This window comes from Suricata suricatta, chromosome 14, assembly GCF_006229205.1.
Source record: "Suricata suricatta isolate VVHF042 chromosome 14, meerkat_22Aug2017_6uvM2_HiC, whole genome shotgun sequence".
NCBI classification, from domain to species: domain Eukaryota; kingdom Metazoa; phylum Chordata; class Mammalia; order Carnivora; family Herpestidae; genus Suricata; species Suricata suricatta.
The window spans coordinates 80,988,787-81,009,108 of NC_043713.1; the positions used below are offsets into that span (position 1 = coordinate 80,988,787).

Consider the following 20,322-nt stretch of genomic DNA (forward strand, 5'->3'; position numbering starts at 1 on the left):
CTCCCCCCCTCTCTCTCTCTCTCTCTCTCTCCCTCCCCCCTCCCCCCCTCAAAATAAATAACACTGGGGCACCTGGTGACTTCAGCTCAGGTCATGATCTCACGGTTTGGTTCGTGGGTTCAAGCCCTGTGGGTTCGAGCCCCGTGTCAGGCTCTGTGCTGATGGCTAGCTCAGAGCCTGGAGCCTGCTTCGGATTCTGTCTCCCTCTCTCTCTGAGCCTCCCCTGCTCATGCTGCCTATCTCTGTCTCTCAAAAATAAATTAAAAAAAAAACATTAAAAAAATAAGTAACATTAACAAAAAAGAATTTCCCTACTTCAAAGATAGAACACTGTTGACTAAGGAGACCCCTAATTAAGAATGAAGGCTCTGGGGCACCTGGGTGGCTCAGTCGGTCGAGTGTCTGACTTCGGCTCAGCTCATGATCTCACGGGTTCGAGCCCCGTGTCGAGCCCCGTGCTGCGGGCTCAGAGCCTGGAGTCTGCTTCGGATTCTGTGTGTGTCTCTCCTTCTACCCCTTCCCTGCTCATGCTCTGTCTCACTCTATCCCAAAAATAAACATAAAAGAAAGAATGAGGGCTCTGAGCTCACCCAGACAGGTTTAGAATTCTGTGTTCTGCACCCTCTTAATTGGGTGATCTCTTGGACCTTCTAGGCCTCAGTTTCTTCATCTGTAGAATGGAGACAGTCAGAGGGCTAACTTCATTGGGTTGTGGGGGAGAATTTGATGAGAAAACTTAGGGTAAGGGCTTGGGAGTTTGGACAGCACTTGCGTATAACGTGTGCAGTGGAGTGTTGATTGTAATTGGGTGTGGGCTGTACGTCCCTCAAGGAGTGATTGTGAAGAGTGGTGGCCACAGTGATCAGCTATGCAGACATTAGACCCTTACACCCATTTTACAGATGAGGACACTGAGCTTGAGAGTACAGACTGTTGTCTAAGCTCCTGGCTAGTGAGCAGAGGCCTTGGTGTCCACATCTGTAAAATGTGCATCTGCAGATCTGTCCTCCTGCTGGGAACAAAGTGTGGGCCCCAGGTGGGGATGAGGCCTGGGCGCCTGGTCTGCTCCCTCACTGGGCCATGGCTGGTGCAATGGACTGAGTGTTTCTATCCCTTCAAAGCTCATGTTGAAATCCTAACCCCGGAGGTGATGATGTTAAGAGGTGGGGCCTGTGTGAGGTGACTGGGTCATGAGTGCAGAGCCTTCACGTTTGGGATTATAACAGACCCCAAAGGGATCCCTCTCTGATTCTGCCCTCAGGAGAGGTTACAGCCAGAAGGCACCATCCATGAGCCAGAAAGCGGGCTTTCACCAGACCCTGAATCTGCCAGGGCCTTGTTCTTGGGCTTTTCAGCATCCAGAACTGTAAGAAATACATTTCCATTGCTTAGAAGCCACCCAGCCTATTTTATGATGTTCCAGCAATCTGGATGGACTAAGACACAAAATGGGTCCTGAGAAGTGGAGGCCACTTTGATGACCACCTGTAAGTGGAGAAGCAGCGTGGGCCCTGGGTGATGTGGGGAGAGGCTGGGAGAGGCTGGGGGTGCCCGAATAGACCATTAAGGGTGATTCTGCCTGAGACCTAGAAGAAAAGAGAGCTGCAGAGGGCACCTGTCTAAGACTTTGGAAGAATGACCCCAGAGACCTTTTGGAGGCCATCAAGGGCTTGGGTAGCAGGAGGATTTCAAGGGAGGGGCCACCGCCTCGGGGGTTCCCCCACCCCACCCCCACCCTCCGCAGCCCCAGCTGTAGCTCCAGAAGGCGTCCAGCAGTGGGCGCTGTGCCCGGCATAGGTGGGCGTGGGGCTGCCTCCAGCCAGATTTCGGAAGAGCTGCCCACACACAACCCAGGCAGAGGGCCACCTCGAGCTCGCGGCCACAGCAGCGAGCCCCCGCCAAGTCCATGGCCGGCAGTGACAGAGCAGGACGCCATCGCCACTCCAGGCTGGCAGGGCCACCTGTGTCCGATTCCAGCCATTCCAGCCCTGGAGGGCCTAGAGCAGCAACTCTGGGGACTGGAGCGCCACCTCTGTGTGTCAAGAAGGCCGGACCCCCGGCCCAGCGGGTCTGGAAGGAGGGACCACAGCCTTAGTGTCCCTGCACAGCCAAAATGGATGATTCTGGGGCCTTAAGACTCTAGACTTCCTGGGGAGTTGTGTTGCCTTTCCTTGGCGTTCCTCCCTCCCGGAACCGGAAGGAGTGCCAGTTGCACCATAGTATTTGGGGAACACATTTGATTTCACAGCTAGAGGTGAATTTGAGTCTCACTCATAACTGATTTAGCTGAAACTTTGGATTTTAGATCCCCGAATTGATGCTAGAATGAGTTAAGACTTGGGGGGCTATTGGGATGGAATGAGTGCATTTTGCGTGCATGAAGGATGTGAATTTGGGGTGACCAGGGGCAGAATGCAATGGACTAAAGGTTTAAGTCCCACCCTCCTCTCCCCCAGTGGATAAGACAGCTGGTGCTGGAGTTTCCCAGGCCTGGGCTTTCATCCCAGCACTGCTGTGCGACCTCTAGCAAGAGACTTCCATTTCCTGAGCCTCAGTGCCCCCAGTCTGTAAAATGGGCATAATAAATAAATAAGGGAAGGAAGATTGTGTGGGACAGTTAATCCCTTGTAGGTGCAACCAGTGAATGCTCTGCATGCGGATGGTTGATTAGCAGATGAGAACTGAACACTCTGGGCTCCTCACTGTTCCTCAGAGCCTTTGCACTGGCTATTCCCTCTGCCCAGAATATCCTTCCACCGGATCTCCCCTTTCCTTCCCTCCCTTCGTTCACTCCCCAGGGTTCCCTGACCACCAGACCTAACACAGACCCTCCCTGCCGCCGTCACTCTCCGTCTCTGGCCCTGCTTCTTTCTCCTCCACAATGTCATGAGGACACTCAAGCAGCTTTCTGAGAGGCCCACGCGGCAAGGAACAAGGGCCTCCCGCCAGCACCCATGTGCATGTGCCCTCTTGGAAGTGGCTCCTCCAGTCCTGGTCAAGCCTCCAGATGAGGGGAAGCCCAGCCCATGCTTGGACTACAGCCTCATTACAGACCCTGGGCCAGAAGCACCTACGAAGCTGCCCCTAAGTTTCTGAAATTGTGTGAAATAATATGTTTGCCATTTCAGGCCACTACTCGGTAGTAACTCATTACGTAGCAACAGTAAACTAATACAGAACTCAAGATTGCTTTGGGCGTGCCCAGCCGACCCTTTCTCCACCCATTAGGACCCAACTGAGGCTGGGGGACTCGGGAGAGGGCCTCCTTGGCCAGAAAAGGATTATGTCCCTGGGCCCTTCTTTCCGCCGGGGCAGTCAAAACTCTCCGGCGGGATCCCTGGGCAAGGGTGATGCAGGGGCCTGATGCCTCCCGCGTCTCTGCTTCCTTCCCTCGGCTTTGGTTCCCTTTTCTGCCCTCCCAGTGCCTTCGCCTCTCACATTGCTCCAAATCCTTGCCTATGAGATGGATGAACGGTCTTTACAATCTGGACTCCATTTCTGGAAGCGTGCGCCAAGCTGAGACTATTGCAGGCAATCCTCCCCATTGTGGGCTGTTTGTTAAGAATTTCCCCGTTTCTTTTTTTTCAGATGAGGAATCTAAGCCAGAAGGCCGTGAAATGCTGTGCCCAAAGTCACAAACAAAGTGACCAAAGCAGGTGGTCTGCACTCAAGGCCTACCTGATCTCAGAACCCGGCTCAACCTGAGGAATGATGATACTGATAATCCTAGCAGAATACGTCATTATTAGGGCATCCTGTGCTGGGCACTGTTTTGAGGGATTTCCATGGGTTCGCAATTTAATCTTCCCAACAGCTGCATATAAAGGAAAGAATGTTGTTCTTTTTGACAGAGGAGGAAACTGAGGCAAGAGGGCAGTGAAGTGGCCTGTGCAAGTCACAAGGCTGGTAAGTGGCCCCGCAGGCATTTGCACTTAGGCTCCAGATTTCGGACCTTGGCCAGAGTCGTCAGCGGCGGCCCCGCGCCCCGCGCCTACCCGGAGGAGCCCAGCCTGGCCGGGCCTGGGGAGCTGTGAGTCGTCCTCTCTTCCTCCCAGGGAATCTGGCTTCGGAGGGGAAGTGACTCAGAGGCCTGAGGCCCCGCAGATAATTATTCACTTCCAGTCCTGGTAATTAAAGGCCCTAATGGCTCTGCAGAGGATGCACAATCTAGTTACTCCCGCGGTCCCCACCCCGGCCCGAGGACCAGCGTGGGGCACGCGAGCTTCCGGGCGCGAGCTCGGCGCTTTCTGGGGCTGCGGGCTCAGCCGTGGCGGCCGACGTGCCCGGGGCTCTGGCGCCGCCCGGTGGCCGCCTTGGGGTGGTGGCGGGCTGGGGAGCGGCTTCCTGAGCAGCCTTGGGGACCCCAAGCCAGCAGGCCCAGACCTGGGCCCCTCCTCCTGGGTTCCGGCCAAGCCTTCCTGGAAACTTACCGGGACGGGAGTTTGATGCCTCCGATTCGCTGTTAAATGGCCACCAAGGTCGAGAACACGGATTGGGGACATGGTTTCATGGCTGGCTTCTTCCTTTAGTGCAGGGTCACCCTGGGAGAGCAATTTGGGCTCTCTGAGCCTCAGTTTTCTCATCTGTAAAACGTGGATAAGGGAGGAACCCACTTCATAGGATTGTAGTGGAAATGAAGTTAAAATGATTCATGTAAAAGTCCCTGCCACGTGGTAAGTGCTCAATAAACGTGTTGTTGCTGCCGCCGCTGCTGTTATGAATTTCCAAGGCACACACTTGATTAGGCGCCATGTCCTTCCCCTGCTCTAAACCCTCCCAGGCTCCTATTCCCTTTGGAGTAAAATTCAGCAGCCGCAGCCTGACATGTCACGTCCTGCCACAGACTCATCCTCAGCGATCTCCTCTCTCCACAATATACTGACGCCTCCGCTCTGGCCACACTGTAGCCACACCATACTTCTTTCTGTCCTTTGCTTCAGTGTTTCCAGAACTTTGCCCACGCTAGTCTTACTGCATGGCATTCCCTTTCCCTTTCCTCTGCTTGGCAAACTCCTACACATCCTTCAAAACCACCTGAAATGTGTCTATTCCTGGTCCCTGGGGATGTTGCCCCTTCTGGCCTACATCGGAGTCTTCTGAGTCAAGCCTCTGAGGGAGAGGGGGCTGGTCCCTTATGGTGCAATTACTCATTTACCGGTGTGCACGTCCCCCAGACTCTGAGCTCTCAGAGGGTGAGGCTGATGTTTTGCTCATCTTTGAACCTCTGGCGTGCAGCACAAACCTGGCACACGTTAGGTGCTTCAAAATGATGTGTTGAGACCAAACGAAAAGTAGGGTCTTAAACCGTCATGGATGGATGGTCCACCCATCCAAAGCACACAGTTGTTATGGGAGCCTCGGTTCTGTCCCCTTCGTGCCGGTTTCACCTCTCTACGTCTCAGTTTCTTCATCTGCAAAATGGGGATAGGACAGTACCTATGTCACAAAGTATTTGTGGAGATTAAATGTGACTTTGTGCATACAGCACATAGCACAGGACACTAAATCAGCGATGCTGTTATGAGCTAAACTCATTCGCAAGTCCTTCCTTTACACCCCTGAGCAGGCGACTCAGAACAGCTTGATGCCACCCTCGCCTGACTCCACTGAAAGAGGCGGCAAAACGTTGGTTGGGGCACAGACCCTAAAGAATCGATGGCGGGGACGCAGACACGCACGTGTATGAATGCTCACAGCCGCGCTCTCTGCAGGAGGCGAGTTGTAGAAACAACCCACATGCCCGTCAGTGGATGAATGGACAAAGAGTGTGATCTATCTTCAGCCATAAAAAGGAAGCACTGACATTCCATACACCATGGATGACTCTCAATATGCTGCGTGAGGGGCGCCTGGCTGGCTCAGTCCAGACAGCATACAGCTCTTGACCTCAAAGTCGTGAATTTGAGCCCCATGTTGAGTGTAGAGAGAGTGCTTCACACAAACAAAACAACAACAAAAACAATGTGCTGAGTGAAGGAAACCAGACACAGACGGTCACATATTGTAAGTTCCACTTATGTGAAAACAGAGACAGAAAACAGATCGGGTGTTTGCTACAGGTCAGGGGAGGGCAGAATGGGAGTGACTGCTGATAAGTATAGGGTCTCATTTCTGGGGATGAAACTCTTTTGGAACTAGATAGCTCTGGTGGTTGTACATCGTGAATGTGCTAAATGCCACCAAATTGTACTTTTAAATGATTGATTTTATGTTATGTGAATTTCACCTCAATTTGTTTTCATGTTTATTCATTTTTGAAAGGGGGGAGGGGCAGGGAGGGAGGGGGCACAGAATCCAAAGCAGGCTCCAGGCTATGAGCTGTCCGTGCAGAGCCTGACAAGGGGCTCGAACCTACGGACCTCTACATCAAGACCTGAGCCAAAGTCAGCCACTTAATTGACTGAGCCACCCGGGCACCTTTCAATTTTTTTTTTATGTAAAAAAAAAAAAAAGGGAACTGTTACAGGAGTGAGCGTTTGGAGGGCGTCTTTTCTAATCATCTAGTCTCCGCTCCCCCGCCCCCCACCCCAGGCAGGTCTTAGCCCCCAGTGGGCTCCTGGAGGCTGAGAAGTTGGTCCCCGCACCCCAACGTGGCAGAGGCTGGGGGTGTCCCACAGAGGATATGACATGAGTGTCGGCTACTCGTCACCTGCAGGTCAGCCAGGATGGCTGAGACCCCAGTGACCATGCTTGTGGCCATGTGGCCTCGCCAGCATCAGGTGACAGAGCATGGCTTCAGGGTGAGCCCAAGGAGCCATGGAAGAAAGGCTGTCTAGCAGGAGCTCCTGCTCACACATGGCCACAGGCAGTCAGGTCCCTTCTGCAGAGTGACACCTGGAGACGCACCGAGAGGGGTGGAAAGTGGCTAATGGGAGGGAGGGAATGGAGCCACCGGGCAGGCACGAACTCGAGGGCACAGGCTGTCCTTTGGGGGCTCTCCGGGGCTGGGCTAGGGGAGCACTTTGCCCATGGCTTACTCCTGGGCCAGGAGCAGGACTCTGGGGTCAGCTGCCTGGGTTCACCTCTGGACTCTGCCACATGTGCTGGCTGTGTGACCTTGGGCAAGTTACTTCACCTCTCTGAGGCAGCAGGAGCCACACGGCCAAGGAGAGAGGAGCAGAGAGGAGAGAGGGAAGTATTCAGCAGCACTCTGAGAAGAAGCAGAAGTAGGAAGCTAAGGGTGGAGGGGTGTCCAGAGCACAGCTGGGTCCCTAGCGGGGGGCTCTCTGCAGCTTTGAGATGGTTGCCCACGAGTAGAAGCCGTCAGGTGGCAGCACCTAATTTGCCATGCAGCCTCAGTGGGGATGTCCCCCAGGGCTTACCTTCCTGTCCCTGCTCCAGTGACTGGCTCAGGGATGGCCGGGTGAACCCAAAGGGCCAGGGAGAATCAATTCCGGGCTCAGGCAGAACAGTCGGATAAGAAGACATCTTACACCACGCTAAAATTGTAGAGCCGGGGGGGGGGGGGGGGGGACACGGGCTCTGAGCCTCTGGAGAGCAGTCTTGTCTCGGAACGAATATACTCAGTGCAAAGCAGAACGCAAAGGCAGAGAAACGAGAGTCCTGACAATAATGTCTATACCTAGATCCAGCCATACCTGACAAGCAGTTGCTCCCAGACTTCTTACCCCCGTGGGTCAGTCAGTCCTGTCTTTGGCCGAAGCCTGTTTGTGCGCAGCTTTTAGCCACTCAGCAACTGAGGGACTCCTGCCACAGAAGAGCGGTGGGTCCTCCCAGGAGCCACACCCCACAAAGGCTCCTCATGGGCCTCTCCAGCCTGAAATGGGAGACACAGACAAGGTCCTGGGGTTCCAAGTGTGGAGTCCCAGGAGTCGGGAAGGCTGCGAGAAGCTGGGGCACCTCGGGGGCAGGAACACACTCTGCCCGCCGAGCTGAGGTCTCTCGAGCCCCTACTACGTGCCAGACCCTGTTCCAGGCACTGGGGATACAATGGGGAACAGCACAGACACAGTAGTCTGTTCTGAGGGTCACAAGTTCACGCCCCAAGTTGGGTGTGGAGGCTACTATTTTATTTTTAGCCCACTTTTAACTAACTAACTAGCTAACTAACTAACTAAGGAGCAGGTGGAAGTCAGAGGAGGTTTAAATCCTTGGGAGAAAGATTCAGGAATCAGGGGGGGCCAGTGGCCAGGAGAGGATTTGGGGAGGGGTGAAGAGAGGCCCATAAAAGAGGGAGGGGACGAGCAGAGGAGTTGGGAACGCTGAGGAGGGAGCTGGCAAGACCGTCCAGGGGTCTGCGCCCTCAGCAACACTCGCTCACACCCAGGACCCTGCGTCGGGCTGGGGCTGCACAGACACCAGAGGAGGCGCCCTTGGTAGCGGACTGCGGCCCTTCCTGCCCCTCCTCTTCCCCCATGTGCCTCCGGGTGTGCGGTGTGCCAGGCCAGCGAGCTGCGGTGGAGGACGATTTCAGTTCCTTCTTGGGGCTGGCTGGTCCTGCCCACTGTCGGGGTGGGGCAGCCACTGTGGAAGGAAACTCGGCCTCAGACCCCAGCTTGGGGCACCGTCTTCCCTGCTGGTGGCTGAGCCGACCATGGGGTGGGGTGGGGGGAGGCGAGATCTGGACGCAAGATGGCAGGTCCTGTGGGCACCTTCACAGGAGGACTGGCTCAGGCCCTGAGTCACCTACCACCTACCATGTGCCCAGCACTGTGCCAGGCTGTGGGGACGCAGCTGCGGGCAAAGCAGACAGAACTCCCTGCCATCATATACTCACCTTCTAATGGAGGTGGGTGTAGTGTCACACGTGAGGCAGAGTCATCACACCCAAGTACAGTGCCTGCAGTTGGTTTCTCCCAGGGTTTTTCCTACCTTGTATGCCCCCTTGCCTCCTTATGAGTTCTTCCTCATCTCCTAGGCTTCTGAGAAAAACCCATGGGCCTCCTGATCTCATCTCCCCTGTCTCCTTGCTGTTTCTTCTCCAGCCATACTGGACATCTTGATGTTTCTTGCCTCTGAGCCTTTGTATTTGCTATTCCCTCTGCCAGCAATGCTTTTCCCTCTGGATATCTGCATAGCTTATGACTTATTTTCTTCAGGTTTTTACTGAAAAGCACTTTCTCTGGGAGCTCTCCTCCAAGCTAAAATGGTGACTTCATTGTCATTCACAGTTCCTATGTTCTGCCCTTGCTTTATTTTTTTCCTTGACTCCTAACTTCATCTAATGTACCATATGAATGTTGCTTCATTTTCCTCCCCTTCTCTGGAAGGGAAGCCTAGAGCATCTGTCTATCTTTTTTTTTTTTAAACAATTTATTGAAGTGAAATTCATATGGCATAAAATTGACCATTTTATTTATTTTAAAAACATTTTAAGGAGCACCTGGGTGGCTCAGTTGGTTGAGCATCCGACTTCAGCTCAGGTCATGATCTCATGGTTTGTGGGTTCGAGCCCTCATCGGGCTCTGTGCTGACAGCTCAGAGCCTGGAGCCTGTTTCTGATTCTGTGTGTCCATCTCTCTCAACCCCTCCCCTGCTCATGATCTGTCTCTCAAAAATAAAAAAATGGTAAAAAAAATTTTTTTAAATATTTTAAGTAATCTCTACACCCAACATGGGGTTCTAACTTAAAACCCCAATATCAAGGGTTGTGTGTTTCACCAACTGAGCCAGCCAGATGACCCAGAACTCCATTCCTTTGTAGGGCTGAGTAATATTCCATTTTGTGGATGTACCATAATTTATTTATCCATCATCCATTTTTGTTTATTTTTAAATTTTTAAAAAATGTTTTTATTTTTGAGAGAGAGCGAGAGAGAGCGAGAGAGCGAGCATAAGCAGAGGAGGGGCAGAGAGAGGGAGACACAGAATCTGAGGTAGGCTCCAGGCTCTGAGCTGTCAGCACAGAGCCCGATGCAGGGCTCGAATTCATGAAATGTGAGATCATGACCTGAGCTGAAGTCAGATGTTTAACCAACTGAACCACCCAGGTGCCCCATTAATGTTTATTTATTTTATATATATAGAGAGAGTGCATGTGAGCAGGGTAGGTACAGAGAGAAGGAGGGACAGAGGATCTGAGCAGGCTCTGCATTGACAGCAGAGAGCCCAGTGAGGGGCTCAAACTCATGAACCATGAGATCATGACCTGAACTGAAGTCAGATACTTAACCGACTGAGCCACCCAGGTGCCCTATCCATTCACCCACTGATGGACACTTGGATTGCCATCTTTTGGTTATTGGGAATATTGCTGCTATGAACTTACATGAACTTGTCTTTTTATTTAAATTAATTTAAATTTAAAGTTTTAAGGCTTATTTTTATTTATTGTGAGAGAGAGAGAGGGAGAGAGAGATTCGCAAGCAGGCTCCAAGCTGTCAGTACAGAGCTTGATGCGGCGCTTGATCTCACGAACTGTGAGATCATGACCTGAGCTTAAATCAAGAGTTGGATGCTTAACCAACCAAACCACCCAGGCGCCCCTTGTCTGTCTTTTTAACCTGTACGCCTTGTGCCTGGGCCACAGTCATGCTCGATGAATGCTGGGAAGAATGACTGGAGGAAACAAAGGCACTGGGCTCAGTGGGGGGGAGGGTGTCACACGCCTGGAAGAGGCAACGGCTGAGTGAGGATGTGAAAGAGGGGCCTGGACACAAGCCACGTGTGCAGAGGCCCAGGGCATGGTGCATTGTGGGAGCAGAGGGCAGCCAGGTGGCTGAAGCCAAGGGAGTGGGGAGAGGAAAGCACGCATCTAAAGGCTGGGGGAGGGGTGGGCAGAGACTAGGACAAGCAGGGCCTTGCCACTCACAGGAAGGTGGTGGACTTGCTTCTGAGGCCTCGGGCCTCAGGAAGGCTTTGAGCAAAAGAGTCCATGTCTTGGTTTGCCTTAAGTTTTGCTAGGATTCCCTCAGTGGAAAATGAATTCAGCAGGTTCAGGGGCTGGAGGGGTAGACGAGGGACTGGACAAAAGGCAGTTGTCCTGGTGAGAGCTGATGGTGGCCCAGGATGGGGAAGTGGTGGCAGAGATGGAGAAGTGACAGATTCAGACACGGTTGGGAGGTAAAATCATCAGGATTGGTAATGGCAGCCATGACCCAGTTCTGGTTCTCAAATTCCCCTTTCTAGGCCTTCTGATTCACCGCCCCTTCGCCAGTCTTCCCTGGTGCCCAGCTGCAGAGATGCTCAGCTGTTCACTGTGGCTGAAGGTGGAAAAAACAGACTGCCTCTCAATGGCTGAAAAAATAAACAAAGTGCAGCATTTCCATGCAGTGGAATCCGAACTAGCCATAGACAAAGCACTGATAAACGCTGTAACGTGGATGAGTCCCGAGAACACTACCCTAAGTGAAGGAGGCCCAGCACCGAGGGCCATGCATTGGGATTCTTTTATATGAAACACCCCGAAGAGACAAATCCATAATGACAGGAAGTAGAGGCAACTTACGGAATGGGAGAAGATATCTGCAAATGATATATCCAATAAAGGGTTAATATCCAAAATTTATAAAGAACTCCTACTGCTCAACACCCAAAACCAAATAATCTGATTAAAATGAGCAGAGGATCTGACTGGACATTTTTCCAGAGAAGACATACAGACAGGCAACAGACCCAGGAAAAAATGCTCAACATCACCCACCATCAGGGAAATGCAAACTGAAACACAAGGAGGTATCACCGTACGCCTATTAGAATGGCTAGAATAAAAAAAAAGGGGGGGGTACCGGGACGGCGCAGTCAGCTGGCGTCCGGATTTAGCTCAGGTCATGAACTGTGGACTGTGAGTTCAAACCCTGAGTTGGGCTCCGTGCTGACAGCTCAGAGCCTGGAGCCGGCTTCGGATCCTGTGTCTCCTCTCTCTGTTGCTCCCCCTCTTGCACTCTCTCTCTCTCAAAAATAAATAAAGATTAAAAAAACAAAGAAGAAAACCCCCCAAAAAACCAAAAAAACAAGAAATAACAAGCGTCGGTGGCGGATGTGGAGGAAAAGGAAGCCTGGGACAGCGCTGGTGGGACGCAAATCGGTGCGGCCACTGTGGAAAACAGCGTGGAGGTTCCTCACCAATGGTCTGGGAGTCCCACTGCGGGGTATTTACCCAAAGTTAGTGAAAACACTCACTTGAAAAGACATATGCAGCCCTGGGTTCACTGTAGCATTATTTAGAATAGCAAAGATATGGACGCAACCCAAGTCCATCCATAGATGAACAGACCAAGAAGATGTGGTGTACAGACACAGTGGAATATTACTCAGCCAAAAAAAAGGATGAAATCTTGCCATTTGCAACAACATGGAAGGATATAGAGAGTACGGGGCTAATGAAATAAGTCAGAGAAAGATGAATAACATACGATTTCATTTATATGTGCAATCTATAAAACAAAACAAATGAACAAACAACAACAAACTCCCCCCGCAGACAGACCCATAAATACAGAAAACAAACTGGTGGTTGCCAGAGGGCAGGGAGCGGAGGTGGGCGAAATGCATAAAGGGAGTGGAAGGTCCAGGCTTCCAGTTATGGAAAGAGTAGTCATGGGGACAGTGTAGGGAGTACAGTCAATGTAATCATGTTGAAAGGTTAAAAAAAGGGGGGGCACCTGGTACCTCAGTCGGTTAAGTGTCTGACTCTTGATTTTGGCTCAGGTCATGATCTCATGGGTTATGAGTCTGAGCCTTGCATTGGGCTCTCTTCTGTCAGCACAGAGCCTGCTTGGGATTCACTCTTTCCCTCTCTCCCTCTCTTTTTAAAAATAGTTTTTAATTAGTTTTGATAGAGACAGTGTGCAAGCAGGGGAGGAAGAGAGAGAGGAGACACAGAACCCGAAGAATCTGAGCTGTCAGCACAGAGCCTGACATGGGGCTTGAACCCACAAACCTTGAGATCATGACCTGAGCTGAAGTCGAATGCCTGACTGACTGAGCCACCCAGGTGCCCCTCTCTCCTTCTCTCTCTGCCCCTTCCCTGCTTGCGTGTGTACGTGTATGAGCTCTTTCTCAAAATCAGTAAATAAACTTAAAAAGCAACAGTGTTGTACGGTGACAGGTGGTGGTCACGCTTGCGGCGAACGGAGCGGAGTGCAGAGTTGTTGAGTCACCGTGGTGTAACCTGAAGCTGACATAACATTGTGTGTCAACTATGCGTCCGTGGGCCAGAAAGAAAGTAGACTGCTGGCTGCCAGGCCGGGTGAGGGGAGCGAGGGGAGTGACCGCTAACGGTGTGGGGTTTGGCTCTGCAGTGATGCAGGTGTTCTGGAACTAGGTAGTGTTGGGGGTTACCCAACATCACGACTGTACTGATTGCCATTGAATGGTCGTCTATTTTATTTTGTGCTGGTGACTTTTTAAAGTTGGGAGCGGTATCTTTTCTCTTCTATGTATTTCAGCTTTGTTGAGGTATAATTGACAAGTAAAATGTAAGCTATTTAAAGCATACATACTGACGTTTTGATATGTATAAATATTGTGAAAGGATTCCTCTACCTTAGTTAACATGTTCATCAATGTGTTTCATTGGGCGTGTGTGTGGTTTTGGGGTTTTTTTGTGATAACATTTAAGTTTTACTCGCTCAGCAAATTTCAATTATACAAACCAATTATCAACAGGTCACCATGGTATATATTATGTTTACTTTAAGATGGTTAATTTTGGGGGCGCCTGGCCGACTCAGTCGGTGGAGCATGCAACTCTTGACCTTGGGGTCATGAGTTTGAGCCCTACGTTGGGTTGTAGAGATTACTTAAAAATGAAAAAATAAAATGGTTAATTTTTTGTCATGTGATTTTCACCTCAATTACAATTAAAATAAATAATAAGGATTAAAAAAAAAAAACACTGGGCTCTTGCTTTCTGAGTTCTGCCTCTTTCACCCATGCCAAACCTCAAATGTAGCAGGAAGGGCTCTGAGAGCCGAGGCGCACAGACCTCTGGGAGATTTTCCCCACAAGACACAAATTCCTTTATGGCTGGCATATTCCTTGTCTGGTGAGTGCCGACATTTGGGGAAATTTGAGCTCGGCTGACCGGCTGAAGAATTATGGCAGCATCTGCTGCCGCTGTCTTCAGGGGCTGGGCCACGATCGGATACCATTAGGCATCTGTCTCTCTGCAGGCCAGGCCGTGGGTTTTGGCTCCACCCTCCTGTGCGCTGTCGCTGTCAGGTAAGCTCCAGAATTCAGCCACTCCTCTCTACCTCTGCTGCCTCTGCTTTGCTCTAAGCCACCACCATCACTTGCATAGACACTACGATAGCATCCTCCCTGGTCTCCTGGCCTCTACCCTTGGTCCCTGCAGTCCATCTTCTTCATAGCGGCCAGGGACCATATTGAATCTAAGACAGACTATGTTCCTCTCATGGTCGCAAAACCTTCCCATGGCTCCCGATTCTTCTCAAAATAAAAGTAAACTCTTTCCTACGGTCCACAAGGCCCTACCTAAGCAACCAGGCTTTACCGATACTCTCTGAGCTCATTTCCTACCATTCTTCTGCTTGCTCATTTGATTCCAGCCCCACTGGCCTGCTCTCTGTTCTTCAAACACGCTTGGGAAGGTTCCATCCCAGGCCTTTGTGCTTGCTGTCTCCTCTGCCTGGAACAATCATCCCCCTCACTTCACTCAGGTCTCTGCTCCTTAGAGAGACTTTCTCTGACCAGCTTGTCTAAAATCTCACTCTCGGTCTTTCTACCCCGCTGCCGTGGCGGATTGTCTTCCAGGCACAAATCACTTCCAGAACTCTGTTGACTAATTTGGGAACAGTGCCTGGCACCCAGTAGGTGCTTTAGTAAGAGGTTGTAGAACAAATAAATGATCATGATCTGTCCCGTTTCCTCTCCTGTCCTCAGGCCAAGACTGGACAATGACTGAAGCCTGGAGGGTGGTGAGGAGAAGACAGCAAGAGCAGGAAATAAACAAATGTCCAGGGAGGTAGAACTGTATTATTTTGGGTGGGACAAAAAAGAACAGCAATTCCTGTTTGTTGAGAGCACCTACTGTGTGCCATGAACTTTACATATGATGACTGTCTTTATTTTACAGAGGAGGAAACAGAGGCCTACAGAAGTGAAGCGACTTCTCAAAGGTCCAGAGTGATTAAATGACTCAGGGGGACTTGAATCTGCTCCTTTCCAATCAACTCAACAAACTTTCCCTCTTCAATGGGGCAAGGGGTAGGGTTGCCAGGCACCCTGTGCATATAATACAGTCCTCTACTGACTTTATCGAAACGTCCAAAATGTGCTATATTCAGATTTTTAAAAGAAATTACAAATTTTCAGCATTGATGCGTTTCAGATTTAGTGGGGGGGGGGTCACATTTACGAAACCTAGCAACGCCAGCCAAGGAGGAGCTCCGACTCCAGGCCTACAGCTGCAAAGACTGGTCCTGCACATAACCCCAGAGTTTTTTTTACGGGCAAATCTGCCGTCTGGTGGCGCATGGGATCTTAGGGATCTAGGCCTCTTTCCTGGGATAGCTCACTGGGGATTCATAAGCTAGTCGCGGTCCCTTTAAGAGTAGTTTGGGGGCGGGGCAATGGGGGCGTGTCGCGCCCGGGAGGCGTGTCTGGTCGGGGCTGGCCAATCTGAGAGTGGTACGAACGCTGGGGCGGCCCCTGCAAGGGTGGGTTGGGAAGGGTTAAAGGGGCGCGCCCGCGGGTCGCGGACAGTCCGGCTGTCCCCGCCTCCTTCCGTCCGAGTGGCGCTCTCCCGCGGCTGCGCTGGCTGGGCGGCCCCGGAGACAAAGCGCCGCCGCCGCCGCCGCCGCCACCGAGCGGGTCGCGGGCCATGGCCGGGCCGCCTCTGGCCCCGCGCCTCCCTAGGCTGCTCGGCGAGGTAAGGCCGGCCTGGTGTAGGGGGTGGGGCTACAAGGGAACGCGGGACCAGGCTCAGGCCGTCGTGGGCCTCGGGGTCCCCCGGCCATCTGGGGAGACCTCTGCTGGACAGCTGCTCATTTGCGATTCCACGTCACTGGTAATTTACGCATGAGGGATCCCAGCTGCCCAGGCCGAACTTGGCCAGTGATCCCCCGCGCCACAAGGGTCCTCCGCCGTTGGCGGAACTCTGGCTCCTACGTTCTGCCGCTGACCACCTCATCTGGGGCCCTGGCTGCCCTTTAAGGAGCGCACCTGACACAAAGGGGCAGAGGGCAGCTTGGAACAGTGCCAGACCTGGAGGACCAGCGGGGCAGCGTCGAGCTGGGGCCGGGATCCTGGCGTCCCTGTGGCCCTGCTCTGGGAAGCGCTGGTCAGGCGCTCTTCGGGGTTCAACATATGTTTTTCTGCTTGTAGCTGCCACACCCTCTTCCCCCATGCCCACTCTTGTGGGACACTTGTGGCAGCTGGATTCAGTCTCAGCCCTTGTGGTCTGGCTACCTGAATTGAAGCCTAAACTGCCGTGCCTCAGTTGCCCCAGAGTCCTGGGTTCTGGGTCAGCTGTGTCCCTGGAGACCTTGAGCTAATTATTTGCCTTTTGGACAGTGTCTTTCCTGAATATTCACTACCTGCTAAACATTCTGCCGAATGGCTCATCAGGATTTATTCAGTCCTTCCCAGAGGGATGGATATTAATATTCTTTTATAAATGAGGCTCACCCGACTCACCGAGGAAGTGCTTTTGATGCCTTTCCCATAGTTTGCCGGTGGGTTTTCCTCATTCTAGCCTATTCAACCCACTCCAAAGCCCATTGGGGCAGATGAAGAAACTGAGGCTGGCAAAAGTGAAGTGACAGTCTTAAGCCGAGGGGACAGCCTGGCCCTGGAACCAGAGGGAGGCCAGGTTCCCTCCAGCTTCCTGCCTGGTCATGGGCTGCTGAATCAACAGCAGTGCCCATAGTGGACTCTGAACTTCTTGGAAAACAGCACGAGTGTGAGGAGATAAGTGCGTGGCCAGGCACTCCCAGAGGCTGGAGCCCGAACCCCTGCTGCCTCCTGCCCTCCCCTTGTAGCTGGGCTGGAGGAGGCCAGGGCCACAGACAGAGCTGGGCTCTGTGCTGGCTGTGACCTTGGGCCAGGCTGGCCCCATGCGGGCAGTAGCGGGAGGAGGGCTGCTGAGCATGAGGTAAACTGCTCTTCCTTGGCTGTTAATGGGGTGAGGGGACCCCGAGATCAGCCCCTTTGTGCCTGTTGCCTAGAGCATAGGACTCTGGGTACAGCGTTGTGCTTTTGGGCAAGTTACTTAACCTCTCTGTCTCCATTTTCCACATCTATGAGTGCAGGCTGGGGGATGGATCCCTTATGAGGGTGTTGAGAGGTTTCAGATCACTGTCTGATTCATTCTACAGGTATCTGAGCACCAACGACATGCCAGGCACTGGACTTCAGACAAAAAAACCCCTGCCCTCCTAGAACAGGCAAAGACAACCCAGGTAATTTCAGGTTGGCCTAGGGGAGGGTGACGGGGTGGGGGCGCGGGCTGCCTCCCCGAGGTGGTGATGGTCAAGCTGACATTGAAGGATGAGAGACATCAGCCATGTGAAGCTAGGAGAAGGGCCATCCAGACAGAGGGGCAAAGGCTGAGGAACAGCAAGGGGGCCAGGGTGGCCGGAGCTGAATGAGCGCGGGGGAGGGAGGCAGGGGTGGGGAGCCTGGAGGCCATGGGGAGGCCTGAATTTAATCCCAGGACAAGCAGGATGCCACGGGAAGGTTTACAGTGGAGGAGGGGTGTGGTTGGACTTCACAGGACCCCTCTGTGGGGAATGGCTTGCTGCGGGGTCAGGGGAGGGGCCGACGAGGGCATCCGGCTCTTACCCTGAAGAACACAGGGAAGCAGCAAGCGTGGAAACCTGAAAGCGGCGAGGAGGCTGATGCAGCTGTCTAGGCAAGTGACAACAGGGACCTGGAGAGGGGAGGTGGCAGAGGTCAGAGACTAGGCCACTGATTTGGAAGAGGTTAGGGGGGAATCAGCTGGGCCTGATGAGTGCAGAGTGGAGGTGGGGGGAGAAGCTAATGCCGTTTGCCGAGACAGGGAGGGCTGAGGAGAGCATTTGGCAAGGCTGCGAAGAACGTCTACAGCTGCCCCTGCTGAGTGTGTGCTGTGTGCCCGGACCCATCTCCGCGCCTTCTACACAGCCACTATGTCATTGTCACCAAGCCCTGCCTCAGGTGCTGTTATGATCCCATTTTACAGATGTGGAAACAGAGGCCCAGAGAAGCTTAGCGCTTGCCTGGGGCCACATAACCTGAACACTACAGAGCTGACATTTGAACCCAGAGAAAAGCAAGCCGAGACCAGACTGGGCAGAGGGCAGGGAGGCAAGCAGTGGCCTGAGAGGTAGGAGGGAGATGGGGGCTTGTAGGGCGGGTGGTTCCGGGGAGACATGGAGCCAGGGTCCACATGGAGTTGTTGGGGGTGTTGGGGAGAATGCATGAGCCCTGTTTGGCAGAGGGAAACTGAGGCTCAGAGAAGGGCATCCTGAGTCTGAAGTCCATCAACCCAAGTAGGCAGAGCAGGGATTAAACACCTTGAGCCTTCAGTGCCTCTTCAGGGCCTTGGCCCTGCTGCCAGGTCATTCATAGCTTGGCTACCTCTTCCGGGAAGCCTTCCTTGACTGAGCAGGCAAGTTAGATGAGGTGGATTCAGTTGGAAGCAACTGCCCACCTCTGCTCTGGGTGCCCAGCCTGGCCCCACGATGGCCAGATGCTCCCAGGAGAATGAGCAGCCATACCTCATTCCTCCAAGCCCTGAAGGCACCACCCAGGCCAGGGAACGAACATTAATTGAGCACCTTCTGCAATCCCAGGACTTTGCATGCTCTGCCTCTTGAAAAATATAGCTACTGTCCTATACAGAAGTCCCAATGAAGTGGCCATGGAAAACCCCAAGGGAAGATACGGCCATGTTGGGGGCCCACGTTCCACCTTCCAATAAGTCCTGTCTGGCCAGTGCTGCCCACACCATGTGCTCCTTCAGGGAAGGTGGATAAAATCACTGGGCCAAATGTATAGAATTAGAGTTCTCGGCTTCTCTCCCCATCCCCTCCCTGAACGGGTGGGCCAAGCTCTGGCCCCTTTAGCTGGATCATTTCATAAGTCTTTTCTGCCTCTCCCTTTCCTTACTCTGCCCCAGCCTCATCAGCCTCCCGGCTGTTCCTCAAGCATAGCCTTCTATGGTTCTCACCTCAGGGCCTTTGCACTTGCAGCTCCCTCAGCCTGGTATGTCCCTAGGGCTCCCTGCCTCACCTCCTTCGGATCTCCGCTCAGATGTTACCTTCTCATCACTCTCCTGACTCTCCTTAAAATCAAACAGTCCCTTTGTCCTTAAAACCCTGCTCCCTTCCCTGCGTTGTATTTTCTGCCGCACTGAAGACCATCTGGCAGCATATTTTCCCTGCTTGTTAACTGGCTGCCCTCCTCACCTGCCACTAGCACGTCAGGACACAAGGGCACTGATCTTGTTACTGCTCTATTCCTAGTGCCTGGAACAGTACCTGGCACATAGTAGGTGCTTAATAATAGGTTCTGTTCATATCCCCATTTCATGGACAGGCAAGTCAAAGCTGAGTTATGAAAGCAGAGCTGGGACCTGAAAGGGACCACAGAGAGACAGCCAGTCTGGTTTCAGGGGATGATGAAAGCAACTGGGCCCAAAATGAGGCCAGGTTTGAATTTCAGTTCCGCCCACCTTGCTTTGTGACCTTCTGCTAGTGACTAACCTCTCTGTCCTTTGTTCCCCCATCGGTCAAACAGGGGTGACACTAGTCCCTGCCAGCTGAGGTTTGCTGCGAGATTAAATGAATTAATGTCTATAAAATGCATGGCATGCAGTAGTCATCACGGTATTATTTTGGGGAGGCCTCTGGGGCCAGTCAGGGTTTGGGCCGTGGCTCTGCTCCCTAAGAGCTGTGACAGCTGGGGCGGGGGAAGGGAGCGGGGCCTCAGCGTCCTCACCTGCGTGGAGGCCCAGGGTGGCAGGCAGCCGTGTGAGTAACCGCTGTGCTGGTTGGGGACAGGCCCCGCCCCCCCGCCGCCATGAAGCTGAACGAGCGCAGCCTGGCCTTCTACGCCACCTGCGACGCCCCGGTGGACAACGCGGGCTTCCTGTACAAGAAGGGCGGCCGGCACGCGGCCTACCACCGCCGCTGGTTCGTGCTGCGCGGCAACATGCTCTTCTACTTCGAGGACGCGGCCAGCCGCGAGCCCGTGGGCGTCATCATCCTGGAGGGCTGCACCGTGGAGCTGGTGGAGGCCGCCGAGGAGTTCGCCTTCGCCGTGCGCTTCGCGGGCGCCCGGGCCCGCACCTACGTGCTGGCCGCCGAGAGCCAGGCCGCCATGGAGGGCTGGGTGAAGGCGCTGTCGCGGGCCAGCTTCGACTACCTGCGCCTCGTGGTGCGCGAGCTGGAGCAGCAGCTGGCGGCCATGCGGGCT

The 20,322-nt window shown here is 53.1% G+C and overlaps 1 protein-coding gene across 5 annotated transcripts in view; it reads left to right on the top strand.

The window, feature by feature from the left end:
• Nucleotides 1-15,616: 15,616 nt before the first annotated feature.
• PHETA1 (PH domain containing endocytic trafficking adaptor 1) overlaps nt 15,617-20,322 on the top strand; it is a 6,819-nt gene continuing 2,113 nt past the window's right edge. The window contains exons 1-4 of one of the 5 annotated variants that reach the window (XM_029922725.1): nt 15,617-15,793; nt 17,241-17,324; nt 18,086-18,229; nt 19,098-20,322. The exon at nt 19,098-20,322 is cut by the window's right edge and continues 2,113 nt beyond it. In XM_029922725.1, coding sequence (XP_029778585.1) covers nt 19,927-20,322 — 396 coding nt within the window. In that variant the 5' untranslated portion in view covers nt 15,617-15,793; nt 17,241-17,324; nt 18,086-18,229; nt 19,098-19,926. Of the gene's footprint in view, nt 15,794-15,841; nt 15,932-17,240; nt 17,325-18,085; nt 18,230-19,097 lie in introns of those variants that run through there. The other 4 variants (XM_029922726.1, XM_029922728.1, XM_029922727.1 and 1 more) reach the window with 4 other exon arrangements.